This window comes from Acanthaster planci, linkage group LG15 (assembly GCF_054643075.1).
Source record: "Acanthaster planci isolate LZ-2023a linkage group LG15, COTS_SCS, whole genome shotgun sequence".
Lineage (NCBI taxonomy): Eukaryota > Metazoa > Echinodermata > Asteroidea > Valvatida > Acanthasteridae > Acanthaster > Acanthaster planci.
Genome location: NC_141791.1, coordinates 1,227,485 through 1,254,990, shown reverse-complemented (window position 1 = coordinate 1,254,990; position 27,506 = coordinate 1,227,485). Strand labels below are relative to the sequence as shown.

Sequence of the window (27,506 nt, the reverse complement as noted above, 5' to 3'; positions counted from 1 at the left end):
TCATTTTAACACCACATTTATACACAAAGAACTTAATTGTCATATCTACACATTAGTTTACATCTTAAAGTATAACATTAACACCAGACACAATATATCCCACTTGAATTTGACAACTCAAGGTATTTTTGTCATTGGTATAGATGGACTTTAAATTCAAACTATCATTAAAAATGTGTTAATGGGAAAGAGGTGACAGTAAGCCAAGTGATGCATTTTGATCACAGCACACAAGCACTGTGACAAGAATGTCAGCTCCATGCATTGGTATTAATGTTTAGCTGGCATGCTGCACATGCATCAGTTTGAAAAAAAAACAGCCCAATTCATCACTTTTGGGATCTCACATTCCTTGCTCGGTAAAAACTTTTAATAGATGCGTACATAAACATATTGTTGGTTTCATCAGAAAGTGACATATGCGATAGCTTTGGTGCACTATAAAGTGCCATAACATCCATGACTTGGACACACGACACGTCAGTTGGTGCAGCAACTATCAACGATATGTCAGTTTCTGATGAAACCAAGGATATAATTAAGCACAAAAAGGTAAATGCAAAGCAAAATTTTTTCAAATGAAAGCCTTTCTCCTTCCCCCAATCAGACAAGGACCAACCTACCCCCGTCATACCTGAGACACCTCAGGTAGCTGTCTTTGTCAGCTACCAACATCCTCCTAAAGTACCCATCAGAATATCCGTGCTGGGAGAAATGGTGAGTCCCAGACTTAGAGCTTTGGCCGCCCTTTTGGTTACCATTTTCAACCATGTCATTGTGTATTCAGTTACTGTTTTGAGGTACGTTATTCCTCCGTGTATTGAGATCCTAGGGTTTCCCTTGCATTAGGAAGTTTACACTTCAGCAATAGCTAAGCTCATGATACTTTTATCAAAATAAAATTTTGCAATCTTTGCCCAGTTTGTTATAAATCTTCTACATGTAATAGAACTCTTCTGAAACCTTGAAGTAAAGTCAGTGTGGTAGTTGAGACCACTTAAGACCTTCACAAGACCAGCACAAGATCAATACAAGACCTCCAGTCTGAATTCAAGTTACCAGCTATTCAAATGAACTACAACAAAAGCATTCCTTTGTCATTGTTCACCCTGTTACTTGTGACTGGTCTTGTGCTTGGTGTTGTGTCAGGTCTTGTGTCTGGCCTTGTGATGGTCTTGACTACAATACTGAATAAAGACATAGGATTAATTCTTCACTTTTGCCTTGCTTCATCTTTGTAACAGGCTGATGCGTCTGAGCGTCTCAGGCAAGCCGGCTTGTCCCACGTCAACCCCCATCCTTTACTCATTACTCAAACCCGCTCATGTCCCCTAGTGGCTCCCCCACCACCTCCTAAGATTCCTGCCTGGAAGATGATACGACCCAAGAAGAAGAAAGTGGCACCCACAGATGAAGCAGCAGGTAGGTTTCCTAGCCACAACTTTGAGTATGCAACAACAGTTGTATCACACCTCTGGGCACGTTGCAGAACATACGTATTTTTTTTCCCTAACTGATTAGAGTGCATGTGTTGTTTACTCTTTGGTTTTGAATTTCAGAGTTGGAAGTCAAGAAACCAGAGCAGTTTGTTCAGTTGACCTCACCATATGTCAACTACAGAGTCAGTCCGATACCCATCCCAACAGATATGTAAGTATCCAAGATAGAAAAATGTAGATTAAAGTTTTTACAGGTATGGAGAATTATTGTTACTCGTGTTATGACCCTCTATAGTTGAGCATTCCTATCAGCTCCAAGCGCAACAAAAGAGGGCGTGTTTTTTGGTACTCACCGCAAAGCGCTCGTTTATAATGGAGATCAAAGGCACGTTTGACACGGAGCACACTGTCTTTCTTTTGCCGCTTGGAGGTGCTCTTCAACTCGGGGCGGATTATGATGGTGAATAAAAACCTCACCAAGCAAACATATAGGGGTCAAATATCACACAGAATTGCCCCACATCAAAAGACACATTGTAACATCTGACAGTTTCTTTTTTCTCCTTTTCTCACCCAAACAGCAAACGTCCGAGGTCATCCTTGTCCCGAGGTGGTTCTCGCACTGGTCGGGCTTCATCCTGCATGCTGGAGATTCACGAGGTGGATGAAAACGCCCCGGAGAAGTCAGAAGAAGAAGAGGCCAAGGCCGAGGAGGAACGCAAGGCTGCCCAGGAGCAGAAGAGACTGCAAGAGATGAGCATGAAGTCAGAGACCAGAGAAAGTCTCTTCTCTGAGGTGAGTATCGAGAAAGTGAGTTGCCCTGGATGGGGCAAGGCAGAGCAGAATATGATAAGCAATGTGATTTGTTCAGAAATATGATGTTGATGACCGAACCTTTTTCCAGATGTGAGAACCCAGGTATGGTATGAAGTTAAATCGGGAAACTTGGTATATTGGGCACAAAGTCTAAGATCATGAGAAAGACATCTAGGAGTTGAGATATCTTAAGGTACCTATCTTCTTAACGGGTGAGTTGGAGTATTAGGAAGTGGTTAGGGGAAGGTTTTCATTAGTGAGTTGTGTTATTGATTTCACTGGTTCCCTTCCAGAAACCACCTGATGGCATATCACCAGTGCCCACCACCTGTACCTCTCCGAACAGTCGCCGTAAGACGTCAGCTGTCGTTAAACGTGTTGACAATAAGAGCCCCAAAGTTGAAAACGACAAAGAGAAGGAGAAGGTACAATTCTTTTGAACAGAATTTGTCAACCGGTTTTCATTTCAGTGTTGAAATGTCTAAAAACAAATTTTGCTTCATTTTGTGGCTGTTGCAGTGTTTTCATACCTTTTCCTGTGACTCTTCTCTTCCACAAAGAGTGTGAGCCCAACTCGGAAGAAGTCAGCCCGCAAGGTCAGCAAAGGTTCTGACAAGACTCCTGGCAAGGCAGAACCTAAGGTAGTTGTCAAGGAAACCAAGGTAGAAACCAAGGAGACCAAAGAGAAAGAATCCTGTGATAAATCCGGTGAGTGAGAGACAAATGATCAGTGAAATCTCTGATTTATGGGCTACTTACGATGATTTCCCAGTATCAGATAGAAAGCCTGAAGTGCCCCAGCTGTGTATTGACTTGTTTTTGTTGTGACATTTTTCTTTCAGAGCTAGGTTCTTTGAAGCCGGGGGATGAAATGACCGATACCGTATCGGTGGTCACTGGGGCAGGGGAGGGACTTGGATCGACAATGGAGGGGGAGGCAGGAAGTGCTGAACTGCCCAAAGAGGAGGTCAAAGTTGAGAAGATGGTGCCCAAGGATATCTGGATGGACTTTGAAGATTTCTGCAAGTGCTTCAAGTGAGTCCCATTGAGTTGGTTTTCTTCTTGCTCCGTCAATGTTTTAGAATTTGGAGCATATTGCTTATTTCCAATACATCTCTAGCAAAAACTTGAGAGTGCCTTGTCCCCATTTCTATGTTTGTTGAAAAAATGTGTGGTATTTCCAAAAACCAGTAGGTGATCCACTGATAATATTCAGATAACTCAATATTATGCAGACTCCATAAAGACTAATGAAAGCCATGTTTGATTCAATATTTCGTTCTTTATTCAGAACATCTTCAGGAAAGAAGATGTTCTGAATAAAGAACGAAATATTGAATCAAACATGGCTTTCATTAGTCTTTATGGAGTCTGCATAATATTGAGTTATGTGTGGTATTTGTTCTACAGTAAAACTATTTTCTTCTCACATATTGAAAATTTACGAGTTCAAATAAAAATGTGCCTCTTTGTCAGGACTTTGTACATCTTCCACAAGCCTGCTACCTACTTGTGCAACCACCGAGTGTCAGACCTCAAGGTAAGGTGATCCATTCTTTTGTATGTCTAAACTAAAATGCATCAGTCTGGATCTGAACCCTCAAACCTTTGATTACAAGGCATCCGCTTTTTTGTGCTTCAGAGATTAATGGCTGCCACTTTTTATAGACTAATCCGATTAAATGCCCTAACTGTGGTGGCGCTGCACTCAGGCGCACATTCTTCAGCTTGACGCGCGCGTACTTTTGGCAAATCACAACACCCTATTGGTCAAAGAGGCGTGGAATGCGCGTACCACCTGTCAACGAGTGTTGCACCACCGCAGTAATGGCTTCTAATTCTGGTTGTCGAATTACAGTATACTTTGAAATCCTCTGTGAAAGGTAGAACCTACAGAAAAAGATTTTGATTGAAATATTTGAAGTTCCTCTCTGCTTGTGGGAGAAATTGCTTTGATTTTGAAAGTTTATTGTTGAATCATAAAAAGGTTATGGCTACTTTTTCAACCTGTTATTCTTGGGATTGGATGAAGACGACTCAGTGTATTTGTTCATATTTCTTTGTACGTACTACTTAGCAAGTATTAATAGTTAATTCCTATTAACCACTTTTTATTCTCCTGATACTTGGCTAAAACTTTCATTTCTCTCGTGAATGCTAACCTCCACTGCTTAGAAACTGGACAAATATCTCAAAAACATACAGGTTTGTAAAAGTCTTAGAGTTTTTTGGTTTCTTTTTTTTGTTTCTGGGTATCCACGTCCTCACACTGTCCAAATTTCTGTGGTATGCAGTTTACTACACATAGGATAATAGTTTCATCATGAGCACCAGTGTGACATAAAATATGAGTTATTGATGGCACTTTGAAAATTCATGAGTCTGCAGTATTTTGTTTGGAAAGATGTTATGCTTACGTAAACAGAAATCTGGCAGTGCTGTAGTCCTCTTACATGTGGTTTGTATCTAAGTTTAAACTTTGAATTGATTTTTAAGGATTAAAACTGAAATTTTGGTGTCAAGTGTGAGGTCTTGTTGTGGAAAATTGCAAGATTTTCTTCCGTTGTGGCGATCATCATCTCATTCAGTTTTTATTTTCAAATTGTATCAAGTACAGTAGTCAGGTACAGTTGAACCTCGTTAATAAGAGCACTGTTAATACAAGATTCTACTTACGGCAACAAAATCTTTATAGTCCCAATCCTGTTTTTCATTGTCTTCATACCTGATAATACAAGGTTCCAGTTATAACGAGGTAATTTGCCAAGTGGCCGAAGGACCTCTTATTAACGAGATTTGACTGGACATGTAAGATATAGATGTACAATCATGTAGAGTAGGATGTGTGTTCATTGCATTGACCAGGAGTATGACATATTTTGTAACTGAATAGCTCCTCAAAATTAGCGCTGATTTTGTATTTGGAGCAGTGACAGTTATGAAAGCCTTGAAGTATAAAACGAGAACAAAATCTCAGTAAAACTAGGCAAGGAATTATGATTGCTTTGATGACCTGCGCAAGAATACAAATGGCGCCCATGTGTGAAAAGTTGAACTATCCCTTTTACTACCGGCCACAGTGAATTTCACGAGTCAGTAGATTTTTGACAAGAAATCATTTACTCTAGCACCTATAATTACAATGCTGTTACATTGTAAAGTCAGTAATGCAAATTTAATTTCTTCAGTCAGTGATTTGAATTAGTTAGAAGTCTAAAACATGGAGTCATGCTAAGGACTTGATTCTTTCCATTCGCTTTGAATTCCCTATTTTCACAGCTTTGGCTAATTTTTATTGTTACGCTCATTTCGCTGGAGCTTTTTGCATGAAAAATTCTCACACTTGACATTTTTCTCTTGTTGCTTGAATTTTTTCCTGGTCATCCTTTTCCCCTTTTCTATTTTCCTATTCATCCATTTCCCGGGTTTCTCTGAACCCCAAATATTTCTCTCTTCCACATGGGTCTATATTTCACCCCTTCTATTCCTGCCTCTTCCACCCCCCCGTCCTTTGACCTCCCCTTTGACCTCCCCTCTGACCTTTTCCAACCCTCCTCTGACATCCCTGTAATCTTCAATATACACTCCACAGCTTGATGTTGCACCATTGTCTAATTTGTTAAGCACCTATTCCAGCCGACGGAGTGACGTGGCCCAGGTTTTTCAATCTTTTCTGTCGTTTTTCTGATTTTGTATATCACATTAGAATATCCTTTCAGGAACATCCTCGGACATCACAGACTTGATTGACAAAACTCACATACATCTGTAGGAACCCTAACTAACAATGGACACATCTCTAACGTTAGTCAGTCAGAGGTTACCATCGTCTTGATTTCAGAGTTATAGAAATTCCATGTCATGAATAGATCCACATGCATGAATGTCAGCTACAGTCACACATGCAGAATATCCAGAGTAGCACTGTGACAGTGGACATGTTCCTTCCCTGAATCTTTCAATATCTGCCCCTAGGGTTGTGGATGATTTTGTCTGATTTTTGGGCTCGAAGGACCCTGAAGTGTGGAGGTTTTGGAAGGTTTTGAGCAAGAATTTGAAGTTATAAAGCTCAAGTTTGTAAAAGGTGGAATGTATACTCAGATTGGCATACTCAAGAAACTGCTATAGAAACACGGAAGAATATTCAAAATGTGCTCAACAGCACCTTTGATTCACCTCCTCATGCCCTCCACTTTGCTTAATCTTCGTTTGAAATCTATCTCAGTATAGTCATTGAAACTCCCCTGAGTTTCCAATCTGCCAGTAAGGAATTGTAAAAAGGTAAACATTTGGAAAGTGAACTTAAACAGTTTCCCATTCCAAGGCTTAGCCTCTCTTGACTTATGATTATAAAAATGAAATGCTTGGGGTTTTTTTGACGTTTCAAATCTCTCCTCCAGACCTGACTTCTTGTTTAATACTATGCTCGTAATATGCTTGATTGTTTTTCTCAGTAGCCAACATTTCACTTGTTATTAAAATTTCTACTAACAAATTGTATCTATCATTTCTCCTCTTTGTTAACATTCATTTTACTCCTGACAATCTTGGCTCTCTGTTGCTCAAGCTGTTTCTTCAAGTTCCCAAGGTTGGCAGGTTACTCCCCCAACACGACTGTAATTCAGATAACCTACATTCTCCTGGATAGTTGACACATTTTACCCTGTTCCTGTGTGCATGACCCGTTTGGATGCATGCAAGTCCTGGTAGAGTTCTGTTCCAGTTCCGTTCAAGAGCATGTTGCACATAGCCTTCCCAATCCAGACATTCGGCCAGAAAATTGAAAAAGAAAGCATTTTATTGTTTACCTAGAATATACTTACCCCTACACTTGCATGGTGAAACCTTTTCTGGAGAGAAAACTGACACCGGATTTATTGGTTTACCTTTTCATTAATTCTGTGACAATTTCTGTCTTGTTTTGTAATTTCAGTTGTTCTTGTCCCGATCATCTCCTGATTAGTTTACTCTCCAACATTCCTTATATTTCCTTCTTCCCATCTTTGTTGAGATTCTAGTGATTTGAGCCTTGTTTGGATGTAGTCTATCTTTTGATAGTATTAGCCTGCATAGAATGTTAGAATGTTGCTTCAGTATTGCAAAATGTTAATGATATGGCGCATCGTTGTACAGCGGTATTTATGCCGATATTGAATGTTAAGTGGTAGTAAAAAATTTCATTGGTGGTGTCTTGGTGTTATTTCATATCTTGGCTTCATTTTTATATTGGGCTTCAGGCTTCAATGTGTTGCTTTTTATGTCATGCAAATGTCAGTTCTTGGAAGCAAATCAATCAAAGTGGAAAGTGTTTGTGTTAGCACACTTAGATGGTCACACTGTGTGCATGTTAATGATGCAGGTGGCATTGACTCGTCAGTTTAAAGTGGTTAAGGGGAAAGTTGAAATGACATTAGTATTGAAAAGAGGCGTGGGATATCTTCGTAGCCACTAATATGTGTTTTGATGGTCAAGCATTGGCACGATTCATATCCAGGACACAATTGTCATTACTAATCCATAAGCAGGATTGAACTAACTCATTTATAACTTCTTGTTCACCACAGACCCCCATTTCATTAGAAAGACCCCTGCCCTTCATTTGCAATGGATGTGTATTGAGTTTGGAGTGCATGGCACTGTATGATTAAGTGACCATCTTGTGTTGTCAAGGATGTTGGGTGAAATGTAACCATTTACACGATGGTCAAGACTTGAAAACAAAACAGTTTGAGTGCAGGTTTGTCTGTTGTCCATCTAACAATACACATTCAAAATAGTTTTGAGTCCCTAAAATGGAAATAGCCTTATTTTGTCTCATTTGATATTTTCTTAACCTCTTCCATTCCTAAATCTAAATTTTGTAGATCCCTGATTTTGTTTAATGCAGTGTACATGAGAAGCCTTTTTTGCCAAGTCAAAGACACACAGTATTGTAAAAATACTCAAGTTCAAACTATTGGTATTATTTGTAATGTCTATGTGCATGTATCATAAATATTCCTCTGCCCCTTTAAGCCAACAATTCACATTAATTACAGTCGCTAGTTTTGAATTTTACTTTTGTTTTTTTTTTTGAATTTCTTAAGGGTGTCCAGCCCGCCGGTAGCAAGAAGTCTGCTGCCCCTGGTGGGCCAAACCCTAGTGCCTCCATGACGTCACAGACTCCGGCTAGGATTCCCTTCAGTCCTTCGCCGCAGCATCACGTAAGTCTGACCAGCAAGCTGGATCAAGTGATTTGTGTATCAGACCCTTCTTGGGAACTGGGGCTCCTGGTTTTAGCTGAGGGGATGCTAACAGGATTCAACATCTGGTGTTTTTATTGTTTTGACCTCACAGTTAAGTAAGGCATCCAGTGTAATCAGCCACAATCCAGTATTTCTACCTGTCTTCTGACACCTTCTAATCAGGTTGAGGGGTCTTCTGAGTTTGGAATGTGATGTCTTGTTAACATTTAGATTTTTTTTCGTAAACTTAGATCAAAAAAGTGTCAACGTATCAGAAATCACATATTTCCATGGGATAGTTGTGTTTTTTTTCTGGCAGTGTCTAATGTCAGTTAGATAACTTACATATCAATTTATCTGATTATTTTTTATACCCTTCAAATTAATCCTATCAGGAGAAGGACAAGGTAATTAAGATGTGGTTTGTTACAAAAGCTGCACTTCCAGAAAAAAAAAATCCAAGTCACCGCATCTTTTCCTACAATCACTGCCTTCTTTTTCCTTCCCCTTCCATTAAGTCATTTAATGAAGTAGGACAGCTTAGACTGTTCAACTCGTAGAAACTGCTGAGTCGCTTCTCCAAACAGACTTTAATAATCATCGGTTCCGGATGATTCTTCTGTCGTCTTCTACCAAGCTAACATGTTAACTGCCACTACGAGTATACTCGTCACAGGTGTACCGGATTCTGCCACCACGAGTATACTCGTAGGAAACGAAAGGCTATTGTTATGTAAATTGAATACACTGACATCACTGAGAACACAACAAATATGCTGCTGGTTGCGTTGAGCGCGTAGATCCCTAAAATGCTCAAGTTCAAACAGACACCTGAAAGTACCCATTAAATATATGCCTACAGAGCGTGGCAGATGGGAACGCCCTGTGAAATGCGCGGCAGTCAACCTGTTAACCCAGCTCAGTCTTCCTTATATAACCTGGAGCTAGGATACTCCAAGTAGACTGCATCACATGCAACATGAATGCAGCTTTAAATTCCAAGATGTCATCTTCTTCCAGTGTTCCAATTTCACAGCTTTTTTTCCCTCATCACCCTCTCTGCACTGTGTATGAAGGCACCTGTAGACTGTATGTGTATGAAGGCACCTGCAGACTGTATGTGTATGAAGGCACCTGCAGACTATATGTGTATGAAGGCACCTGCAGACTGTATGTGTATGAAGGCACCTGTAGGCTGTATGTGTGTGAAGGCACCTGTAGACTGTATGTGTATGAAGGCACCTGTAGATTGTATGTGTATGAAGGCACCTGTAGACTGTATGTGTGTGCAGGCACCTGTAGACTGTATGTGTATGAAGGCACCTGTAGACTGTATGTGTATGAAGGCACCTGTAGACTGTATGTGTGTGAAGGCACCTGTAGACTGTATGTGTGTGAAGGCACCTGTAGACTGTATGTGTGTGAAGGCACCTGTAGACTGTATGTGTGTGAAGGCACCTGTAGACTGTATGTGTATGAAGGCACCTGTAGACTGTATGTGTATGAAGGCACCTGTAGACTGTATGTGTATGAAGGCACCTGTAGACTGTATGTGTATGAAGGCACCTGTAGACTGTATGTGTATGAAGGCACCTGTAGACTGTATGTGTGTGAAGGCACCTGCAGACTGTATGTGTATGAAGGCACCTGTAGACTGTATGTGTATGAAGGCACCTGTAGACTGTGTGTGAAGGCACCTGCAGACTGTATGTGTATGAAGGCACCTGTAGACTGTATGTGTATGAAGGCACCTGTAGACTGTATGTGTGTGAAGGCACCTGTAGACTGTATGTGTATGAAGGCACCTGTAGGCTGTATGTGTGTGAAGGCACCTGTAGACTGTATGTGTATGAAGGCACCTGTAGACTGTATGTGTATGAAGGCACCTGTAGACTGTATGTGTATGAAGGCACCTGTAGACTGTATGTGTATGAAGGCACCTGTAGACTGTATGTGTGTGAAGGCACCTGCAGACTGTATGTGTATGAAGGCACCTGTAGACTGTATGTGTATGAAGGCACCTGTAGACTGTATGTGTGTGAAGGCACCTGTAGACTGTATGTGTGTGAAGGCACCTGCAGACTGTATGTGTGTGAAGGCACCTGCAGACTGTATGTGTGTGAAGGCACCTGTAGACTGTATGTGTATGAAGGCACCTGCAGACTGTATGTGTGTGAAGGCACCTGTAGACTGTATGTGTGTGAAGGCACCTGCAGACTGTATGTGTGTGAAGGCACCTGCAGACTGTATGTGTGTGAAGGCACCTGTAGACTGTATGTGTGTGAAGGCACCTGTAGACTGTATGTGTGTGAAGGCACCTGTAGACTGTATGTGTGTGAAGGCACCTGTAGACTGTATGTGTATGAAGGCACCTGTAGACTGTATGTGTGTGAAGGCACCTGTAGACTGTATGTGTGTGAAGGCACCTGTAGACTGTATGTGTATGAAGGCACCTGTAGACTGTATGTGTGTGAAGGCACCTGTAGACTGTATGTGTGTGCAGGCACCTGTAGACTGTATGTGTGTGAAGGCACCTGTAGACTGTATGTGTATGAAGGCACCTGCAGACTGTATGTGTATGAAGGCACCTGTAGACTGTACATGTATGTGTATGAAGGCACCTGCAGACTGTATGTGTATGAAGGCACCTGTAGGCTGTACATGTATGTGTATGAAGGCACCTGCAGACTGTATGTGTATGAAGGCACCTGTAGACTGTAGTTTATTTTCTCAGCTAATGCACCTTTTTCGCACTTTTGCAGCATGCATAGATAATCAGTAAAACTCCTGAAAATGCTTAGATACCGTTTGATTGTTCATATGCGTGTTTGGACTGCCATATTTAGCAGTGTTGTATTCGAGTCCATCACACAAGTCCCTGCACCTCCCTGTAAGTCCATCACACAAGTCCCTGCACCTCCCTGTAAGTCCATCACAAGTCCATCACAGGTCATTCAGTCTTAAGCCAATTCACAAGCTATTCACATGAGCTGTGACAAAAGCATTCTTTTGTCATTGTTTTATCCTAATACTTGTGACTGGCCTCGTGATGGACTCGAACACAACACTGATATTCAGAAAAGATTATCACCAAAGAATATTGTCAGTTCATGCTTTTGGTTGACTTGGTTTTTAAAGCACTTTGATGTACATGCATATTGCTGATTGCTAGTTTACACACTTGAGAAATTCTCTTTTTTTTGCAGACTCCGTTGGATGACAGAGCGCCACACTATTTCTGTATCCTTTCAATTTTGGATTGTTTCTGTGGGAATTAAAATTTTGAAACATTTGAAGATGGTAATCTTTAGTTAAAAGGTGATAAAATTTTCTAAGGGTGTGTCCTTAAAAATAAATGGTTGAATCTCTGTAAGATGAAGAATTTTATTGGGGGAGGGGGTTGTTGGGAGGGGGGTCACTAGTTTACAAACTGCTAGGCTCAATTTTTCTTTGGGTACCTTTTCAAAATGCTTGTATCTATCTTTCAAAACCACACCTTAACTCCCAACAACTTCAGTTGTGGATAACTTGGAGACCACCGAGATCATTGTGAGCTTCTCCGCCTTGTCTCGGTGGTTTGACCCTCCACTGGAGCCCCCAAAGACCTCCCACAGCTCCACCCGAGAGAAGGACAAACACAAGGATGCGGAGTCAGTGGCCGGATCGAGCAGTGTAGCAGATGGCGTTGGTAAGACCTCAAAGACAGTGTCCGTCATGTATTTATCCCAGCACAGTGAGCACAACCAGGGGTCAATTCTTGATCAGGTTGTACTTTAAACTCCATATAAGTCTTACTGGCTGCAGTCAGTTCCCATAGAGTTGTGTGGAATATCAAGCTGCATCCAAGTGATTTGGAGAGTGGCCTATGATTGAATGCATATTAGAAGTCCTAATTTCATGGAACTGTCAATAGGTTACCAGCATAAATGTCACACAGTGTGTATTTCTTTTGACTTTCCCAGCTAATTGCTGCTAAGCTCATAAATTTGCTAAGTGGTATTTTTTTGCTAAGCAGGGCTATAAAACTGAGCCCAGTTGACAGTAGTTACACAAATCAACTGTCAGTAGCCATTTCACAGTGTTTGACGCTACTTGCTATCCAGGTTATTGTAATGTACAGCAAAGACCAAACTCATGAGCATTCACGGTAGTCTGTGTTGGTTGATTGGCTATCTGCCTTGAGCAGAAGTACCCCCCATCGGTTGAAAAGAGCCCTGTTGGTCGGGAGTGTTCAATTTGTTGGTAGCAATGCGACCATGATGCCCACATTTCCTAGTCATTTGTGAATCAGCGAAGTTTAGCTCCGACCAAAGGAGCCTCCATTGCTTAGTAAGCTTGAGGCCCATGGGTCACTTGTGTATGTTGCCATGTAGGGGCAAGGTTTGCCATGATTCAACCACTGGTTGGAACAGTGATCTGGAGTTCATAGGTTCGAATCCTGTTGAAGTCAATTTGTTGGCTCAACTGATCGTTCATTCATTTCAAATGGCAAACTCAAATGTTCAATTCAAACTCCTGTGCCTGTAGCTGTGACAAAGGAACCTGCCACACCCAACGTTCCTGGTCTGTTGGTGGCCGAGCCATATTCCTGGAAGAGCCTGGTTGTAGGTCAGCCAATCCTACGCATCCGGACCACCTCCACCAAAGCTGCTGCCCTCACGCTGCCCCCTGGCAGGCACGTCCTGCGTTTCACCATGAGCGCTCCCCTGGGTTACCATGTCCACCTGTGCTCGACTGTACCGTTCGTTTATGGAGATGAGGAAACTGTGATGACCCATCTAGTCAAGGTAGTGGATGATTTTCCAATATTTCTTCCAACTTGGCATTCCAACACCATTATTATGCTTACCTGTGTAGGCACGCTGAAAAGATGCCTTTAATAAGTAAAAGAAAAGTGACTTTGCATTCAGTGCATCTTAACCTTTGTGTCAAAATGTGATGCTCTGACAGGAACTGATGCTGGAGACTTAAAAGATTCAATGTATTTAGTTTGACAGAACCTGAAATTTCAATTCAATTCTGGATCCATTAAGCATGCTGGTTTCACCAATCCATTTTTGTCTTGATCAGGAAAGCTGTCGTTTTGTGGACCATGCCAACCAGTTGATGAGAGCCATCGGTAACGTCATTCAACAGATGGATAATGCAGAAGCACTGAAGGAAACCATGACGACCATGAACAACCTTCACTGCCCTGTCTGGAAGGACAGGCTGTCTGTCCTCCACAACTTTGATGTGAGCACTTGGGGCTTTCGTCATTAGTAGGAAAGTCTGGAAATGTAGGAAAAATATTAAAAACCTGTAATGAAGTCGAAAGTCTCTCAGCCAAACTGAGGAAATGAAAATACCCACCCCCTCCCCCCCAAAAAGGCCTTGAAATTATGAAAGAAATCTTGCTAAGTCTCAAAGCCTGCAGGCATCATGTTGATACTTGGTAAACTTTGCGAGTTCAAAACAAACCAAAAAATCACCTCCAGAATAATTACTGGAGAACATGAAAATGTTTTCCCCCAACAGGTTTTTGGAGAAGCCATATTTCTGACCCTGCGCAAGGCCTTCGGGGAGAATTTCTCCACTGAGGTGGCTTATGCCTGGAAAGTCTTCACACTGGATGTCAACTCCAAGACAATATCTGGCATCAGCTATGCCGGCAGTAGACCAGGTGAGAAATAGCTGGAATATAGGAAGTCTATCAGGGTTATGCAGGGTTAATAGAGGGCAGTATTTAACGTTTTGTGTCGATGGGAAGAGGCTTATGCAGTAGGTAATTTAAAATAGACATTTCCATTTGAATGTTTGAGTCAGAACAAATCAAGATTAATATTTCCTTATAGATGACAAAACTCTAGAACATCAGAGCAAGCGTGAAAAATCATGCAAAATGAAAGACATGATTGTCTAGGTACATTCAGTAGTTCAGATGGATCAGAACAGCCACAACCTCAATGCAACTGGAGAAACTTGTAGACTGCATTTGACATGGTAATTTATGGTAATTTCAGGAGCCACCGGGTTGGTTACAGAAAGCAGGCCAGGTATAGTGTGTGTCGTGATTGGTTGTTGCAGTGAAATTCGTGAATATTCAAATATTCAGTTTTGGTTAGTTATGGTTAGTGCAGTGAATTTTCCTGATAAATATTCAAATATTCATATTTTGTTAGTTGCACTTGATCAAGTGTTTGAAGTATAGCTTCTGTGCAAAGTTGAAAGGTATTGCATGAAATTTGATAGACTTTCTAAATGCTACAAATCATATTTATTTAAAAGATTTTGTGGCATTCACAGGTATTTTCCCAATTAAAAGACTTTTGAACAAAAGTAACGAAAGATTATAGCAAAACTAAAAGACTGGGTTCAACTCTGCTTAATTAGTGTGACACTAAAGTTTCAAATATTGCAATTACACATTGTTCTGCCGATGTTTACCTATGTGTTTAAACAAAGGCTTTCTTGACAACTATCTCCAATGCCTACAACGTGTGACTTTCTTTCTCTCCCACTATTTCCCATTGACACCTGTTTCAACTATACGCACGCCATATTGTATTCCCTAGGCACACTCCCTGGACAATTCACTATTGATAATTGCTTGTTTCTACCGCCCCCTCAATAATTTATCCCCTCCTCCCCCTTAATTTGTATGCTCCGCCCACTGTAGATGAAGTTGCTGCACATGAGACCACAGGTACTAATAATGTAGCATGTCGCGTGCGTGTGATATTTTTTTCTTTTTCAAGGATGCTTTTTTGTGTCCAGTACATCTCCTGTATTGATTCTCCATCCTTTCCAATTTCTGTCAACAAGATTGTCTTTGTGATCTTAGCTTGGTGTTGGTCAACTTTTTGGTTTGAGGGATTGCGGTAAACATGGTGTTGAGACTATTTAAATTACAGGCTTTGGGCTCGGTGCACCTTGATTAAAAAACCATGTCAGAAATGACTTTGGCTATGGCTAGAATAAGCACACCTGCCTGTGGAGGCCATTGGCTAATGGCTGCAGCCACTTCCCATAGACATGTGCGTTTCTCCAAGCCATAGTCAGCAGATTCAGACCTAGCCACTGACATTCGAAAATCGGCAAAGCGCCAACATTGGGGCAGCTATATACATTGGTACAGCGTCCGTGTTGAGGGTCTGGTGATGGTAGGTGCCAATTCCGCTCCAGTCAGTTTCAGACAAAAATTAGACGTAGATTAGAAAACATCTCTGTTCTTCGTCTACTACACCTTTTTTCCCATATATTTTGTAGAAATTGATCAAAATAATTCAGTGAGAAAGTATTTTTGGTAAAAATATTTATGTCCTTTGAGATATGTGTAGTCAGATGCATGCTCATTTATAACACTCTCTGGTTTTATTTTGTTGTTTGGATTTTTTAGGATGATTTATTTTGATTTGGCATGAATAGTCTTGTCACCTCACTCAATCACATTTCCATGCTTGATTTGAAGTCAGTTTTTCCCACGTTTTGTTTGCATGTTTTGTCAAGGATTCCTGTTAACCAATTTTGGCATTCATCATCTCTGCATGTTTTTTTCAGGCACATACTAATGATTATGGGGGACAATAAAAGCTTGAGGAAGCATTGTTCACTCTTACAATTGAAAAGCTTCCTGAAAAAATTGTCAGTCTAGAGTCAATCAGTTCTACTGTTCTGTAAAATTACATTTCAGAAACTTCATCACAATATCGTTTTCTTTAAAGTGAAATTAATATGAATTCACTGCAGATGGTCTTTCTAAAGCTTTCTGAATGATTTTTAAGGCGGGAAAATTAGGTCCAGGTTGGAAGAGAAAAGTCCTGTCTGATTTCACACTAACATCAGTCTGTTATTCTCTCGTTAAATTTCAACCGACGTAAATTTGCTTTCAGCTACCGCCGCTTCCAGAAAGTCTGCCAAACTCAAGAAACGTAAGTCCGCATTGTAGGGTCGATACTCATCAAAGCATTTGCCTCTTGCTGAATGCATTGTCTGTGATCAAGTATATCAATATAAGCTGCCGTAAATATGCGTCTCTAATCAGTTGCTACTGTTGACCCCTCTTGTAGAGTCTGTGCATAGTTTCAAGGGCTGTTACCACCTGTAGCATAGATGGGTCCGCACTGAAGTTGGGATAGGGTGAAGTTTAATGCTGTCATGCAGAGAATACAGGCGATTCACAGAAGTGTGCCTCCAAGAGTTTGTAACGCATTGGCTAATCACAACATGTGAAATCTGTCGACCTTGTCCAAACGTGCATCGGGTCAACAGATTTTGCGCACTGTGATTGGCCAATGCGTTGCACGTTCTTTGAGATGCACTATTGTGAATGGACCGTAGTGACCAGAATTATTTTGATTGTTGGCTTTTTGCATGCATTTGCTCTCAAGGAGCTCTTAAGATTCGAAATTACAAAAAATAAAGTTCATGCCATAGTTTGTGCGTTGTCTTTTAAAAAATTGACCCTGCATATTGCAAGGTTTATAGTAGGAATAAATTCAGTTCTTCCATCTCATCATTGATGTGTAAGAAATGCCTTTTGGATCCCAAGTGGGCTGCATGGCGCCCCCAATAGTTATAGCATGCAGCAGTTAATAGTGAACTATTAGTATAGGCATAGCATCACAAGAAGTGGGTAATATACAAACATAGCATTAATATCACTTTTGTAGTACATACCAAGGTTATCAAACAAACTTGTTTGTTTCCATTACTTTTTCATTTCTCATGGTAGAGTGTGTTGTTAACTCTCCATTGCAATCCGTTGGCTTGAAGCTTCCTTCTTGTTAACCTGCAGATTTAGAGGATTTATCTCTGCGGTGTGGGCATCCCTTAACAATTTTTTTTTTAAAGTTGTGGCCTGCAAAAACTTGTGTAAAAATAAGTCGCATCAGTTCCCTGGCAAGGATGTTGCAGTTTTTCCTTAAAAACTTCAAACCATCAAACTAACAAGACTTGATACTTTTCTTTCCATATTTTGCCTGAATAATGTTATTCTAAACCTTTTTTCGATATTAACCTCATGTAGCATACAGTTACAGATTATAGATAATAACATCAGCAGGATCATTTGTGTCTCATAAGAATTAGGCATTTATTCGTCCCCGAGTGTAAACAGGGTACTTCAAGTTTCCCTTCAGTACATTTCCCGTCAGTGTCCCTTGTTCTTTCTTATTTGCAGCTTTTTTTCAGCATAGCCCTGTTAACAAATACCCAAATAGAATTAATTGCCTTTTCTTTTACCTTCTGTCCAGCATCTGATTATGATTTTATGATCTCAGTCAGGTTTTTGGAGGGAGTTTTATGTTATGAGTGAAATTATTTAATATTTTGTGTCAATCTGTTTTTTTTGCAGGTGAAGTGCCAGAAACATGGCAGAACAGGTGAGCCATTTTATCATGAAAAATCATTTCAGACATCACCTTTACACCCTTCGGGGGAGTGGATTTGACTAGATAATATCGAGGGGGGGGTTGGAAATTATATTCCAGCTATCTGTCCTCCAGAACTTCCATACAGTGTGGCTATAACTGATATCGTTGCTTGATCCTTACAGAGAACCCACTGAGGATGAGATGGACGCAGTCACTATCATTGCTAAGCATTGGAGGGGGTACTTTATCCGTAAGATACGAGCCTCAAGAATGCCAGGTGAGACGAGAGCTGTGCTGCAACTTGATTGCTTCTATACTTTCCTTTGGAAAAGTAAATTAATAAGAGAATTTGTGGCTGTTGAGTTAGAGTATAACTTTTGAAGTTGTTCTATGATTAAAGTGAAAGATGTTTCAATGTGGAATTGAAAATGGATATGAACGATTCATCAACAATATTTCAGATATGTTTCTGTGCAACATTTCTTGATAAGTAATGGATTAACTTGAATGTATTCAATAATTTTATCCATTTATTCTCCAATTAATCAATAACACTGGCAATTATTCAATCATTCAGGATCTGATGAGAACCTACAAGCCAAGGAACAGCTGTTAAAAGTCTGGACAACCTTGGAGGCCAACTTGGAACAATATGCATTGCATCTCTTCAGGTAATTCAAGCACTGGTATTTAAAGCCATTTCAAATTCTGATAGCCGTGGTTCTGACCTGCAGAGGGCGCTCTAACAAGTAAAAAATTTACACCATACGTGCGTGTTGTCTGTTTTCTCGCCAGGACCATGTTCAAAATTGACCCTGAAATGATGCCAGATTTCCCCTTCTACCAGGACGAATGGAACCGCATATCTTACGTGGATTTCCAAGGCACCTACCAGGAACAACCCGCCAACTCCTGGTTTGTTGTCTTCAGGTGGGTACCTACTTGGCTGCACAGTTTTTGCGAACCAGGAAGAAAATTGAGATTTACAAATTGACTGTGTAATACTCAAATACAAAATGATTTTGAACCTTAAAATTTTGAAGGCAGTCACGTATCTGTATTCTTCTTGCCTTGGTTGGGATGTGTTGGTTGGTCATCTGAAAAGTCCGTGTTGTCACAATGTGCAAATTGATAGTTACAGCAATCACATATCAATAATTGTTATAGTTTCCTATCATTTCTTTACAGGGATGTGTTTTATGTACAGGAACCAATGTTGGTTGTTCCCAAACTTTATGTGTCCATTCCAACCTGCATGCTGAGAGTCATTGATAACGATACTGGTGAAGAAATTCCAAGGGTGTTCCAGCGTGTGGCGCCATATGAATACAAACATAACAAGGTGAGCTCTGTTGCCCTAGATATTCCTCAAAATCTGCAATACTGCTCTATCATTACTGCGGATTGGCCGTAGATCTCAAACTATTCAAATACTAGAAATTTATCCCTCACCTTTTTCTCCGATTTCAGAGAGGATACACTTTTGTGGCGGAGGCCCGCACCATTGACCTGCCACTCCCCAGTGGGAAGTGGAGAATGCGCCTGATTGGTTCATCTAACCCACTACCCCAGCCCAGCCGGGATCATCTCAACAGCAACTTCATCGTCCGGGAGATCAGGGATTATTACATCCCTAACAAAGAGGACATTATCATGAGGTAAGTGTCAAGGAAATGGCTCTTGAGAAGAATGATCACATGCAGATTTGGAATTGTTTTGGTGCTGTACCCGTAGGGACTGTTGATCACATGCAAAACTCAACCCAACTTCAGCCAATCAAGCCCAAAACTTAAGCCAACCAGGCCACCCTGATTTTTGGAGCTTTACTTTAGTAGGTTTGGACCCACAACTAGCTACTAGTGATCCCTCTTAAATGAAGAGTTGAGGGCAGGATTTTTGACTGTATAAACAAATCCACTGACATTACACTGGACAGTCTTTGAGTTGTGGCAAGCATTGTATTTGGCTTTATATGGAGTGACTGCTATGGAACAGTGGTTCTGCACAATAGCTGTCACAATGCTGACTGCCATTAAAGGGGGCCACCAAACCAGTGTTGATATTACCATAGTCATAGGAATTGTCCACGCCTGATCAGAAAATTGAAAAGGTGGGAATCCTTCATCAGATGCTGATGAGTAGCCTCAGTGACGTCTTCATTTTCCAGCTGGAGTTTGTAGTGGACTTGTTCAGGATCACTGAAGCACCAACACTGTGCCTGGCTTTAACCGTTTTCCACAGGTACGTTGTCAAGCCGCAGGAGGACCACGTGGCTAGCATCCAGTTCAGCACATCCAAGCCTGATGTCTACGTCAGCTTGCAAGTTTTGGATCATGAGGAGGAGATGGTCCACACCACGGGCAAAGGGCACGCCGTCATCCCTGCCTTCACCTTCCATCGTGACAAAGAGCCGGGAGAGGAGGAAGAGAGGCGATCTGGGAGTAGAGTCTGTAAGTCTCTCACCTGTTGGGGTCAGAGAATGGTATCATCATTTCTGGAAGTGAAACCAATTAGACACGAGGGATGGTAATGAAGAACTACTTGGTTTTTAGAGTTGGGAGGTCGTAAACTGGGATTGCCAGAAACAAATGACAGAGAGGATATCTTCCCATCTCTCATTGAGGCATTTTGTTGAAGAAACTAAGGGTGTCATTTTATTTTCTGACATCAGTTTTTCACTCCTTCCTATAGATGCTAATGATAATCTTTAACGTCCGTGTTTTTCACAGCTGTCCTTGGTCGAGGGACCAAGCCTCATCATGGTAGCTCTTCCAGTCTCAATTCCACCAGGAAACGTCAGCCCTCAGCCAGTAGCCATGATGGCCGAGCTTCGGTGAGTCATTGGTTTCTCAAGATTTGCTGAGTTTCAAGAATTTCGACCCCCAACTTGGAAAGTTTTAGTGCCGTCAGATTTTGCTTCTTTTTTGCAATGTGTACAGAAAAGCCCCCAGAGTGCAAGTTTAACACAATTGTAACAATTTGAGATTGAAAAATTCCTGACCAGCTATAAAAAGCCACAATTCGTCTTTTGGACTTTTTCATGGATTTCTCCTCATCCAAAATTAACTCACTCGTGATTACCCGTCTGCACTGAAGAAATTTCCTCTCCCTCAAAAAGAAAGTAGTGATCTCTTTTGAAGCTGTAGTAGTATTCTTTCTTTGAATCTAACAGCTCGTTATAATTTTTTTTGGGCAGAGAGCTAGTAGAGGATCAGCTGATAGATTTGAGGACGGAGGTGATGAGGCAGAGTTCAGGGTAAGTGGCTAGCAATTTAGCCAGGCAACTTTGCCTCAGATTGGCTTGTTTTCCGCTTCACACTAATGCCATTGAAAGTACAAAAACATTGTACAAAGTCTTGTAAAGATTGGAATTTCCTCTTTTTTCGTCAAAGTCCGAGTTGCATGCCTGGAGTTGTTTTAAACTTCTTTTTTCTGTCACAGTCACCTCTAGTTAGTGTGCATCCATCATGAAATACTTTATTGAATCTAAGGACTTGATTCCTTTCCTTGTCAGAAGCTTTTCTGAATTAAGAGGTCTTGAATGTTACGTCTTTTTCATTCTCAAACATGAACGTTAAATTTCAGGAATTTTGAGTAGACTTGAATGTTGATAATTTTGTCATCCCCAGCCTCATAAGTACATCATCCAGGCTAAAGTACTGCGTAAGAGCTGGCCACTGTCTGAGAGTAGCTGGGCGTTTGTACAGGTGCTGAAGGAACTGGAGAAAAATGATCTGAAAGGTAAGAGTAAATCTCCTCTCTCGTATTTCCAATTCAAAACTTAAGTCTATCAAGACATGATCGTGATAACCCGCCATTTATTTTAATTAGGAGATACATTCTTTATGCAATATAACTTGACTTGCTTGTTTAGGGATGCGCTCTTAATAGAAATGGATATTTTAACTTGGCTGTGCATGCAAAATACATGTGGAAATTTGATGAATTGATCTAACAGGTGCCTGAAGTCACCGATTACCTCCTGTGCTAACTCTATGCAAGGCATCAGAATTAATGTCCTCACCATTCCAAATTGACAGACTTCAAACTCATTTAACCTGTCCGTTTGGTATCTGTCTGTGTGAAAGGAGAGATACTGAGAGCTTAACTCCAACAAGAAGTGTTTGAGTAAAACATTAGGGAGACATTGTCCGGAGGAATAGATTATGAGTCTGTTTTGTATCTCTGCTTACTGTATTTCTAAACAACTTACCTCAAATAACAAAATTTTGATTGAACTGGAGACGATGCATGTCGAGAGTGCATAAGATAAACCTTTCAGTTGTATTCCCCTTTGCACATTGCTCTGTTGTCCTTTGATGCATGTTTCTAATAACTCTGGCTTTCTTTTTGTCCAAATCTAACAAGTGATCTTACTTCATTTGAAGGGGGCACCCCAACAATATTTTGTGTCAATCTATATTTGCATAACCTTGAAGTAGTGACAGAGAAAATTTGACATGCCCCAGCTCTGATATCCATGAAAGTCTTCTGTTGACCTTTAAATGTTTAACGTTCTGGTCTTGGCTTCCCACTCTGAAATTAAACAGCACCCTCCATTGTTAATTGGAATGTGATTTCTTCCTTTTGTGCCCATTTGCTCAATCTGGAGATTTAATGCACCTGTGTAAGCTACACTCTATTCACTCTAAACAGAGGTCATGATGACCCTTACACTCTGGAATTCTGAGACCTTGGCTCAAATTTGACCAGCCTCTGCCGCCTTGTCTCAATCAAGAGCAACCTTCCTTTCCTGCCCCCCTTCAGTCAATTTTCAAATTACATTAACCTCTTTCTGCCCCTCCGTTTAATACCTATACATGGCAACCAGCTTACGCGACAACCTTCTCAACGTCCACCGCGTTATTCAGGGATTATCGCATGGGGGAAGACCTCGAGATGGACGTGACATCAGACATGATCACTGACCGACCACAGAAGAGCAAACGAGGCAAATAACCCCAAACAGTTCAAACAGAAATATTTCTACTTCTCCAGCCGTTGGAATTCATTGTCAAAGAGCTGTGGACATTCCAATGGTGGCTTAATCTTTTCTTGACAAAATGTCAGAGTTTTTTATATGGAAAAATGAAAGAATTTCAATATTCAAATGAATTTAGTGAATAAAGATACCTGCAGCATTCCAGTTTTTGAAATTTAAAATGGCAGCCTTTGTGTTTGACATTTAATCAAAATGTTTATTCAAAAAGAAAGTACATATACATCTTTATCATTTGCTCATTTGAGTTATAAAACGGGATGACAAATGCAGAAAAGTTTTGCCTGAAGAATTTCTTCACTGGTAGATTTCATTGAGCAATTGTTTATGGAAGATGAGGATGCCATTGGTTTGTGCACAAATTATGGAGGTAGATGGTTCTCTGACAGCCTGTAGATCAACAACACCCTCAGTGGTATGACCTCCAGGGTATCACTCAGGCAGGGGCACAGCTGATGGTAGTCTGGGTACCATACTGTTTTTGGTTTCCTGGATAGACACACAGCAGCTGATTAGACCTACACAGTATGGTGTTCAGGCTAACACTTGATTGTTGGCTCCTCAGCCATACCCTGAATGTCATACTATCTTGAGATGATTCACAATAGCCAAACTAACGCACATTCTGCTGACTAACACACATTTGCACACCCTGTTAACAACAAAAATTACACCAAGTTATCTCCCTTTTTTAACTTGAGACTGAAAAACATTTGCAAAATCAACAAATATGTATTAATTCAGTCACCTTTCTCACTTCTGTTCACACTGTCACCATTTCTCACCGTTAACAGTGCACCTGCAGGCAACTGACACTATCTTTTAATGTTCAAAGATCTTGTGCCTTTCAGTTTCTTCACTTTTAGATTCACAGCTTTATCTGCAGTAGTACCCAGCAGACAGTGGCTCCTTGCTTGGTTTTCTTTTATCAGCAATAGCTGTTTTTCTGGTTCTGTTCCGTAGCTGTTTTTAGGTTTAAGTGGTTTTCTTTTCTAGTACAAAGAGTCCCTTGTTAATGCAAAAGTGTGTAGGAAGTATTTGGCCTTACCAAGTGTATAAATTGATAATATTGATAATAATTTTTGATTTTATTCTCCGCTTGAATGCTACCTTTTTTCAAAGTTCTGACACCAGATGGCAAACTGGGTATTGTAACGACTTTATTTATTCGCATGCCATTAGACAGTTTGTAGTGTACTCGATTAAAAACCCTTGTGCGCAAGTATTAAAAGATTTGATGCCATCTACATCTACATGTACCTGTCCTAGATGCATGCATGAAACCACTCGAGTCAGTGTAGCCTGTGTACGTGTTCCTTGCAAAATTCCGCTTGTCATACATTGCATCAGTGTGTGCATGATTTCGCTGTGATCTGATGTCCGTTCTCTGTTGTGAACTGCAAACGATTACGCAGTGCATGATGGTAGTCATATAGAGCATAGCAAAATAATTGCTCTTTTTTTGTCTGGTTACATCGCTGCATTGTTGCTTGGTTTCTTTTTTTCCCAGTTTTTTCTTTTTCATAAAAATGAGTGTTCAGGTATGTCTAGAGTTTTGGTATTAACTCGGAAATTTTGGTCAACAATATTCAAAGCAAGTAGTGTTTATGGATTAGATGAACCTTTTGAGTTCATCTTGCCATTAATACATCAGTTTCCATCCGTATTAAACAAAATAATGGACAAATTTTCTGTGATGACTGAAATGAAAATACCTGCACCTAGTTACTAGTCATAAAAATAGGATTCCATTTATCCGGCAATTAAAAATAACCTAAGAAACAGTGACTGATATTTCCATCCCTGATTCTGCCACATGCGAATGAATTTTTAATTCTGGCCAATTTCGGCAGCAAATATTGGCTGAGTGCATATTACAGCAGCAGCTGTTCTCACGGGCTGAGTGTACTCCGTTGTTTGATCGTGGCTTTTGTATGCTACACGTTACAGAGCCATTGGTCTCAAGATCCTTGAGTTGACAAAGCCGGTCTGTTTGACTATTCTTTCATTCTCCGTTTGGTCCCCGGAAAAAAAAAATCTTGCCCTTGCAAGACTTTCTTTTGGTTTTTTCAGCTGATTTGTCCAAAGAGAACAGCAGTGAGAGCTGGCTTGGCATGAGACAAATTGTTTGCTCAGTACGGACCGTCTGTTTACCAGAAAATGGTTCCATTTTCATATGTTAGGGTGCTTCTGAAGTGTAAGTCATCCAGCGTTTTATTCCATAAAGCCAAATACTTTATGAGTTTCAGGATTTAATTTTGCCACTCTTCTTTTTTTAAAATAAAACCAAAGCTTTGGAGAGGTTTTGTCAGGAAACCTTCAGGATTGCGTAGGACTCGAGTACCCAGTGTAAACTTGCCACTGACGCAAGTTTATGAATAATTTCTCTTAGTCAATCATTTGCGCACCGTAGCTGTGCATAATTGATGTCTTGTATGATAGTTGAAAGCTGTTTTAATTTTTAATTTTAACACCGCACGATGTAACTTAAAACCAGAAAAACCATTGTTTTAACCACTGTCAGCATACAGAGTTGCTCGTTTGTTGGTTGACACGTTGGTCGCAACCTGAGGTCAGCATTGTTGGCTGAATTCACTTTCTGCCTTGTGTAAACTGTAATTTCTGTTCATTGTAACTGTTCAGCTGTGATATTTCTCAGCATTGACCCAGCATTTGTTGATTAATGACCAGGTTAAAATTGGGACAGGTTTAAAATACATGTATTTTCTGAGGAATTTGTTGTTGAAGTTTGGAAAAGCGTTATGACAAATTATGTACTTTTTCTTTTTTCAGTTAGCGGGTTATGCTCTAGGAAATGTTTTTGTGTTTCTTCCAGAAAGAAATAAATCACACTTAAAGATTGTGGATTCAAATTTAAATACGAGTGATTCACAATAGTGCATCTCCAAGAGTTTGCAACGCATTGGCCAATCACAATGCCTGAAATGTGTTGACCCTTCCAAACGTGCAAACTCTTGGGGGTGCACTCTTATGAAACGCCCGTATTAAGAATCACTTCCAATCAACTTCACCTCATGCATGTTTTCAAAGTAGCGTCACCATCATCTACAGATAGAGATTACAATATGCATTCCTGCAGCATTCTCTGTAGTTATATCCAGTCTTATAGCAGACATTTATAGTGGTGTTGAGTGGGTGGTTAACCCTTGCATCACATTCATGTAGTGGTTGGCGTCTAAAGTAGGAATCTTGCGGCAAGATTTAAACTTGGCTTTTCTGCAGTTTCTGATTCATTTATAATCACTGTATTTATGATGAATCTAAAGTTTCAGCCAAAAGGAAATAAAAGGAATGAGACTTTTATGAGGCATCTTTGAAATTGTACCACCTCTTCATTTATTAAATTGAAAATATGCTATAATCAGCAAAATAAGCTCAAGAATTTATCATCCAAAGGACAAAACAACTGCGCATTGCACTCAGTTGTCTTTGAACACATTTTCCTGCTTGGAATGCCAACATAAATTCTTGAGATGTGAATTACATCAGCAGAAGCCTACTGCATATACTTCTCTTGATCATGTAGCACCTCCTTCGCAACTTAGTAGCATTTTGGTTTTAGTGTCTTGGGCTAAACCTCTGATCTCGGTGAGAAGTCTGTCTTTCAGACAGTTTGTAGAATAGATTATTGCCAGTATGTATTCCTCAAGAGAGTTTAGATGAGTTAGCAGAATAGATACGGATTATTGTGATCCTGTAGTTTTTTCCACAATTGTTAAATATGTTTCTATGTGTTGAAAATGGAATGCTGATTGTTACCCGTACATTTTACTGTGAATCAAAATCACGTCATTGCATTTTTACATATACATGTATCTGAGTAACAATCATATTATTGATATTTTCATACAAATAAACCTTACAGCAGTCAGTTATGTACAGTATTTCACCACTGGTGCCCGCTGCTTTTGTCATCTTGTACTGCAAAGTGAAATCAGTGAAGTTCCAGTTCTGAGAATTCATGAGTTGGTTAATCGGCTGTCCTGCATCTTTCAAGTAAATTTATTTTTTAAAATCTGAATGTCAAATGGAAGAAGTTCTTCAATGTGCTTCAGTGGTATTATGCTGTACTCGATGTATATCCAACATGACGAGTTGTTCGTTTTCTGCCATCCTGGCTGTCATACTCCACACAATCCCTCCTGAATATTCATGACTCTGTTTAATATTCCAGCCAATAAGGAGCGGCCTGCCTCTCCAGGCAAGGAGGGAGGTAAAGGTCCCGCCACTAAAGGGGAGAAGAAGGGCAAAGGCAAAGACAAAGGGAAGGACAAGGATAAAGATAAAGACAAAGGGAACACGTCTCGACCGCCGTCGCAGCAGTTTGACTTCACGAAGCCGAACTGGACACTACGGGTGGTACTGGATCAAACACCAACAGTAAGCAACTATAGACAGTTGTGGGCTTTCTTAGGCGAAATAAGACGCAGAAGGTTTCACCTGTCTGACTCTTCGATTTTTAATTCTATTTTGTTGGTGAAAGTCATAACTTTCTCGTAATGATCTTTTAGTCCCTGAATGGCTGTTGTGCATTTTTAAAAATCTGATGAAAAGGATTATTGAAGTCACATTTCTTCACAGCTGATGTGTGCCAGGAACTAATGCACCTTGCAGATACATTCATGATAACCCCAAGTGTGAGAACTCTTTCTGT

At 40.4% G+C, this 27,506-nt stretch overlaps 1 protein-coding gene across 23 annotated transcripts in view; it reads left to right on the top strand.

Moving 5' to 3' along the window:
• The window catches only part of adgb (androglobin), a 67,230-nt gene that overhangs the window by 35,296 nt on the left and 4,428 nt on the right, over positions 1 to 27,506 (top strand). For 12 of the 23 annotated variants that reach the window (XM_087146323.1, XM_087146324.1, XM_087146327.1 and 9 more), the window contains 31 exons: positions 608 to 717; positions 1,245 to 1,422; positions 1,560 to 1,650; positions 2,021 to 2,234; positions 2,549 to 2,680; positions 2,816 to 2,963; positions 3,098 to 3,290; positions 3,732 to 3,795; positions 4,431 to 4,460; positions 5,848 to 5,913; positions 8,342 to 8,458; positions 11,686 to 11,719; positions 11,997 to 12,167; positions 13,007 to 13,266; positions 13,550 to 13,714; positions 13,997 to 14,141; positions 14,482 to 14,514; positions 15,138 to 15,164; positions 16,351 to 16,389; positions 17,814 to 17,841; positions 18,015 to 18,109; positions 18,410 to 18,503; positions 18,628 to 18,762; positions 19,021 to 19,174; positions 19,303 to 19,490; positions 20,074 to 20,282; positions 20,562 to 20,665; positions 21,029 to 21,088; positions 21,462 to 21,573; positions 22,664 to 22,783; positions 27,027 to 27,232. In XM_087146323.1, coding sequence (XP_087002449.1) covers positions 608 to 717; positions 1,245 to 1,422; positions 1,560 to 1,650; positions 2,021 to 2,234; positions 2,549 to 2,680; positions 2,816 to 2,963; positions 3,098 to 3,290; positions 3,732 to 3,795; positions 4,431 to 4,460; positions 5,848 to 5,913; positions 8,342 to 8,458; positions 11,686 to 11,719; positions 11,997 to 12,167; positions 13,007 to 13,266; positions 13,550 to 13,714; positions 13,997 to 14,141; positions 14,482 to 14,514; positions 15,138 to 15,164; positions 16,351 to 16,389; positions 17,814 to 17,841; positions 18,015 to 18,109; positions 18,410 to 18,503; positions 18,628 to 18,762; positions 19,021 to 19,174; positions 19,303 to 19,490; positions 20,074 to 20,282; positions 20,562 to 20,665; positions 21,029 to 21,088; positions 21,462 to 21,573; positions 22,664 to 22,783; positions 27,027 to 27,232 — 3,722 coding nt within the window. Of the gene's footprint in view, positions 1 to 607; positions 718 to 1,244; positions 1,423 to 1,559; positions 1,651 to 2,020; positions 2,235 to 2,548; positions 2,681 to 2,815; positions 2,964 to 3,097; positions 3,291 to 3,731; positions 3,796 to 4,430; positions 4,461 to 5,847; positions 5,914 to 6,822; positions 6,844 to 8,341; positions 8,459 to 11,685; positions 11,720 to 11,996; positions 12,168 to 13,006; positions 13,267 to 13,549; positions 13,715 to 13,996; positions 14,142 to 14,481; positions 14,515 to 15,137; positions 15,165 to 16,350; positions 16,390 to 17,813; positions 17,842 to 18,014; positions 18,110 to 18,409; positions 18,504 to 18,627; positions 18,763 to 19,020; positions 19,175 to 19,302; positions 19,491 to 20,073; positions 20,283 to 20,561; positions 20,666 to 21,028; positions 21,089 to 21,461; positions 21,574 to 22,663; positions 22,784 to 23,953; positions 23,978 to 27,026; positions 27,233 to 27,506 lie in introns of all 23 variants that reach the window. The other 11 variants (XM_087146313.1, XM_087146317.1, XM_087146311.1 and 8 more) reach the window with 11 other exon arrangements.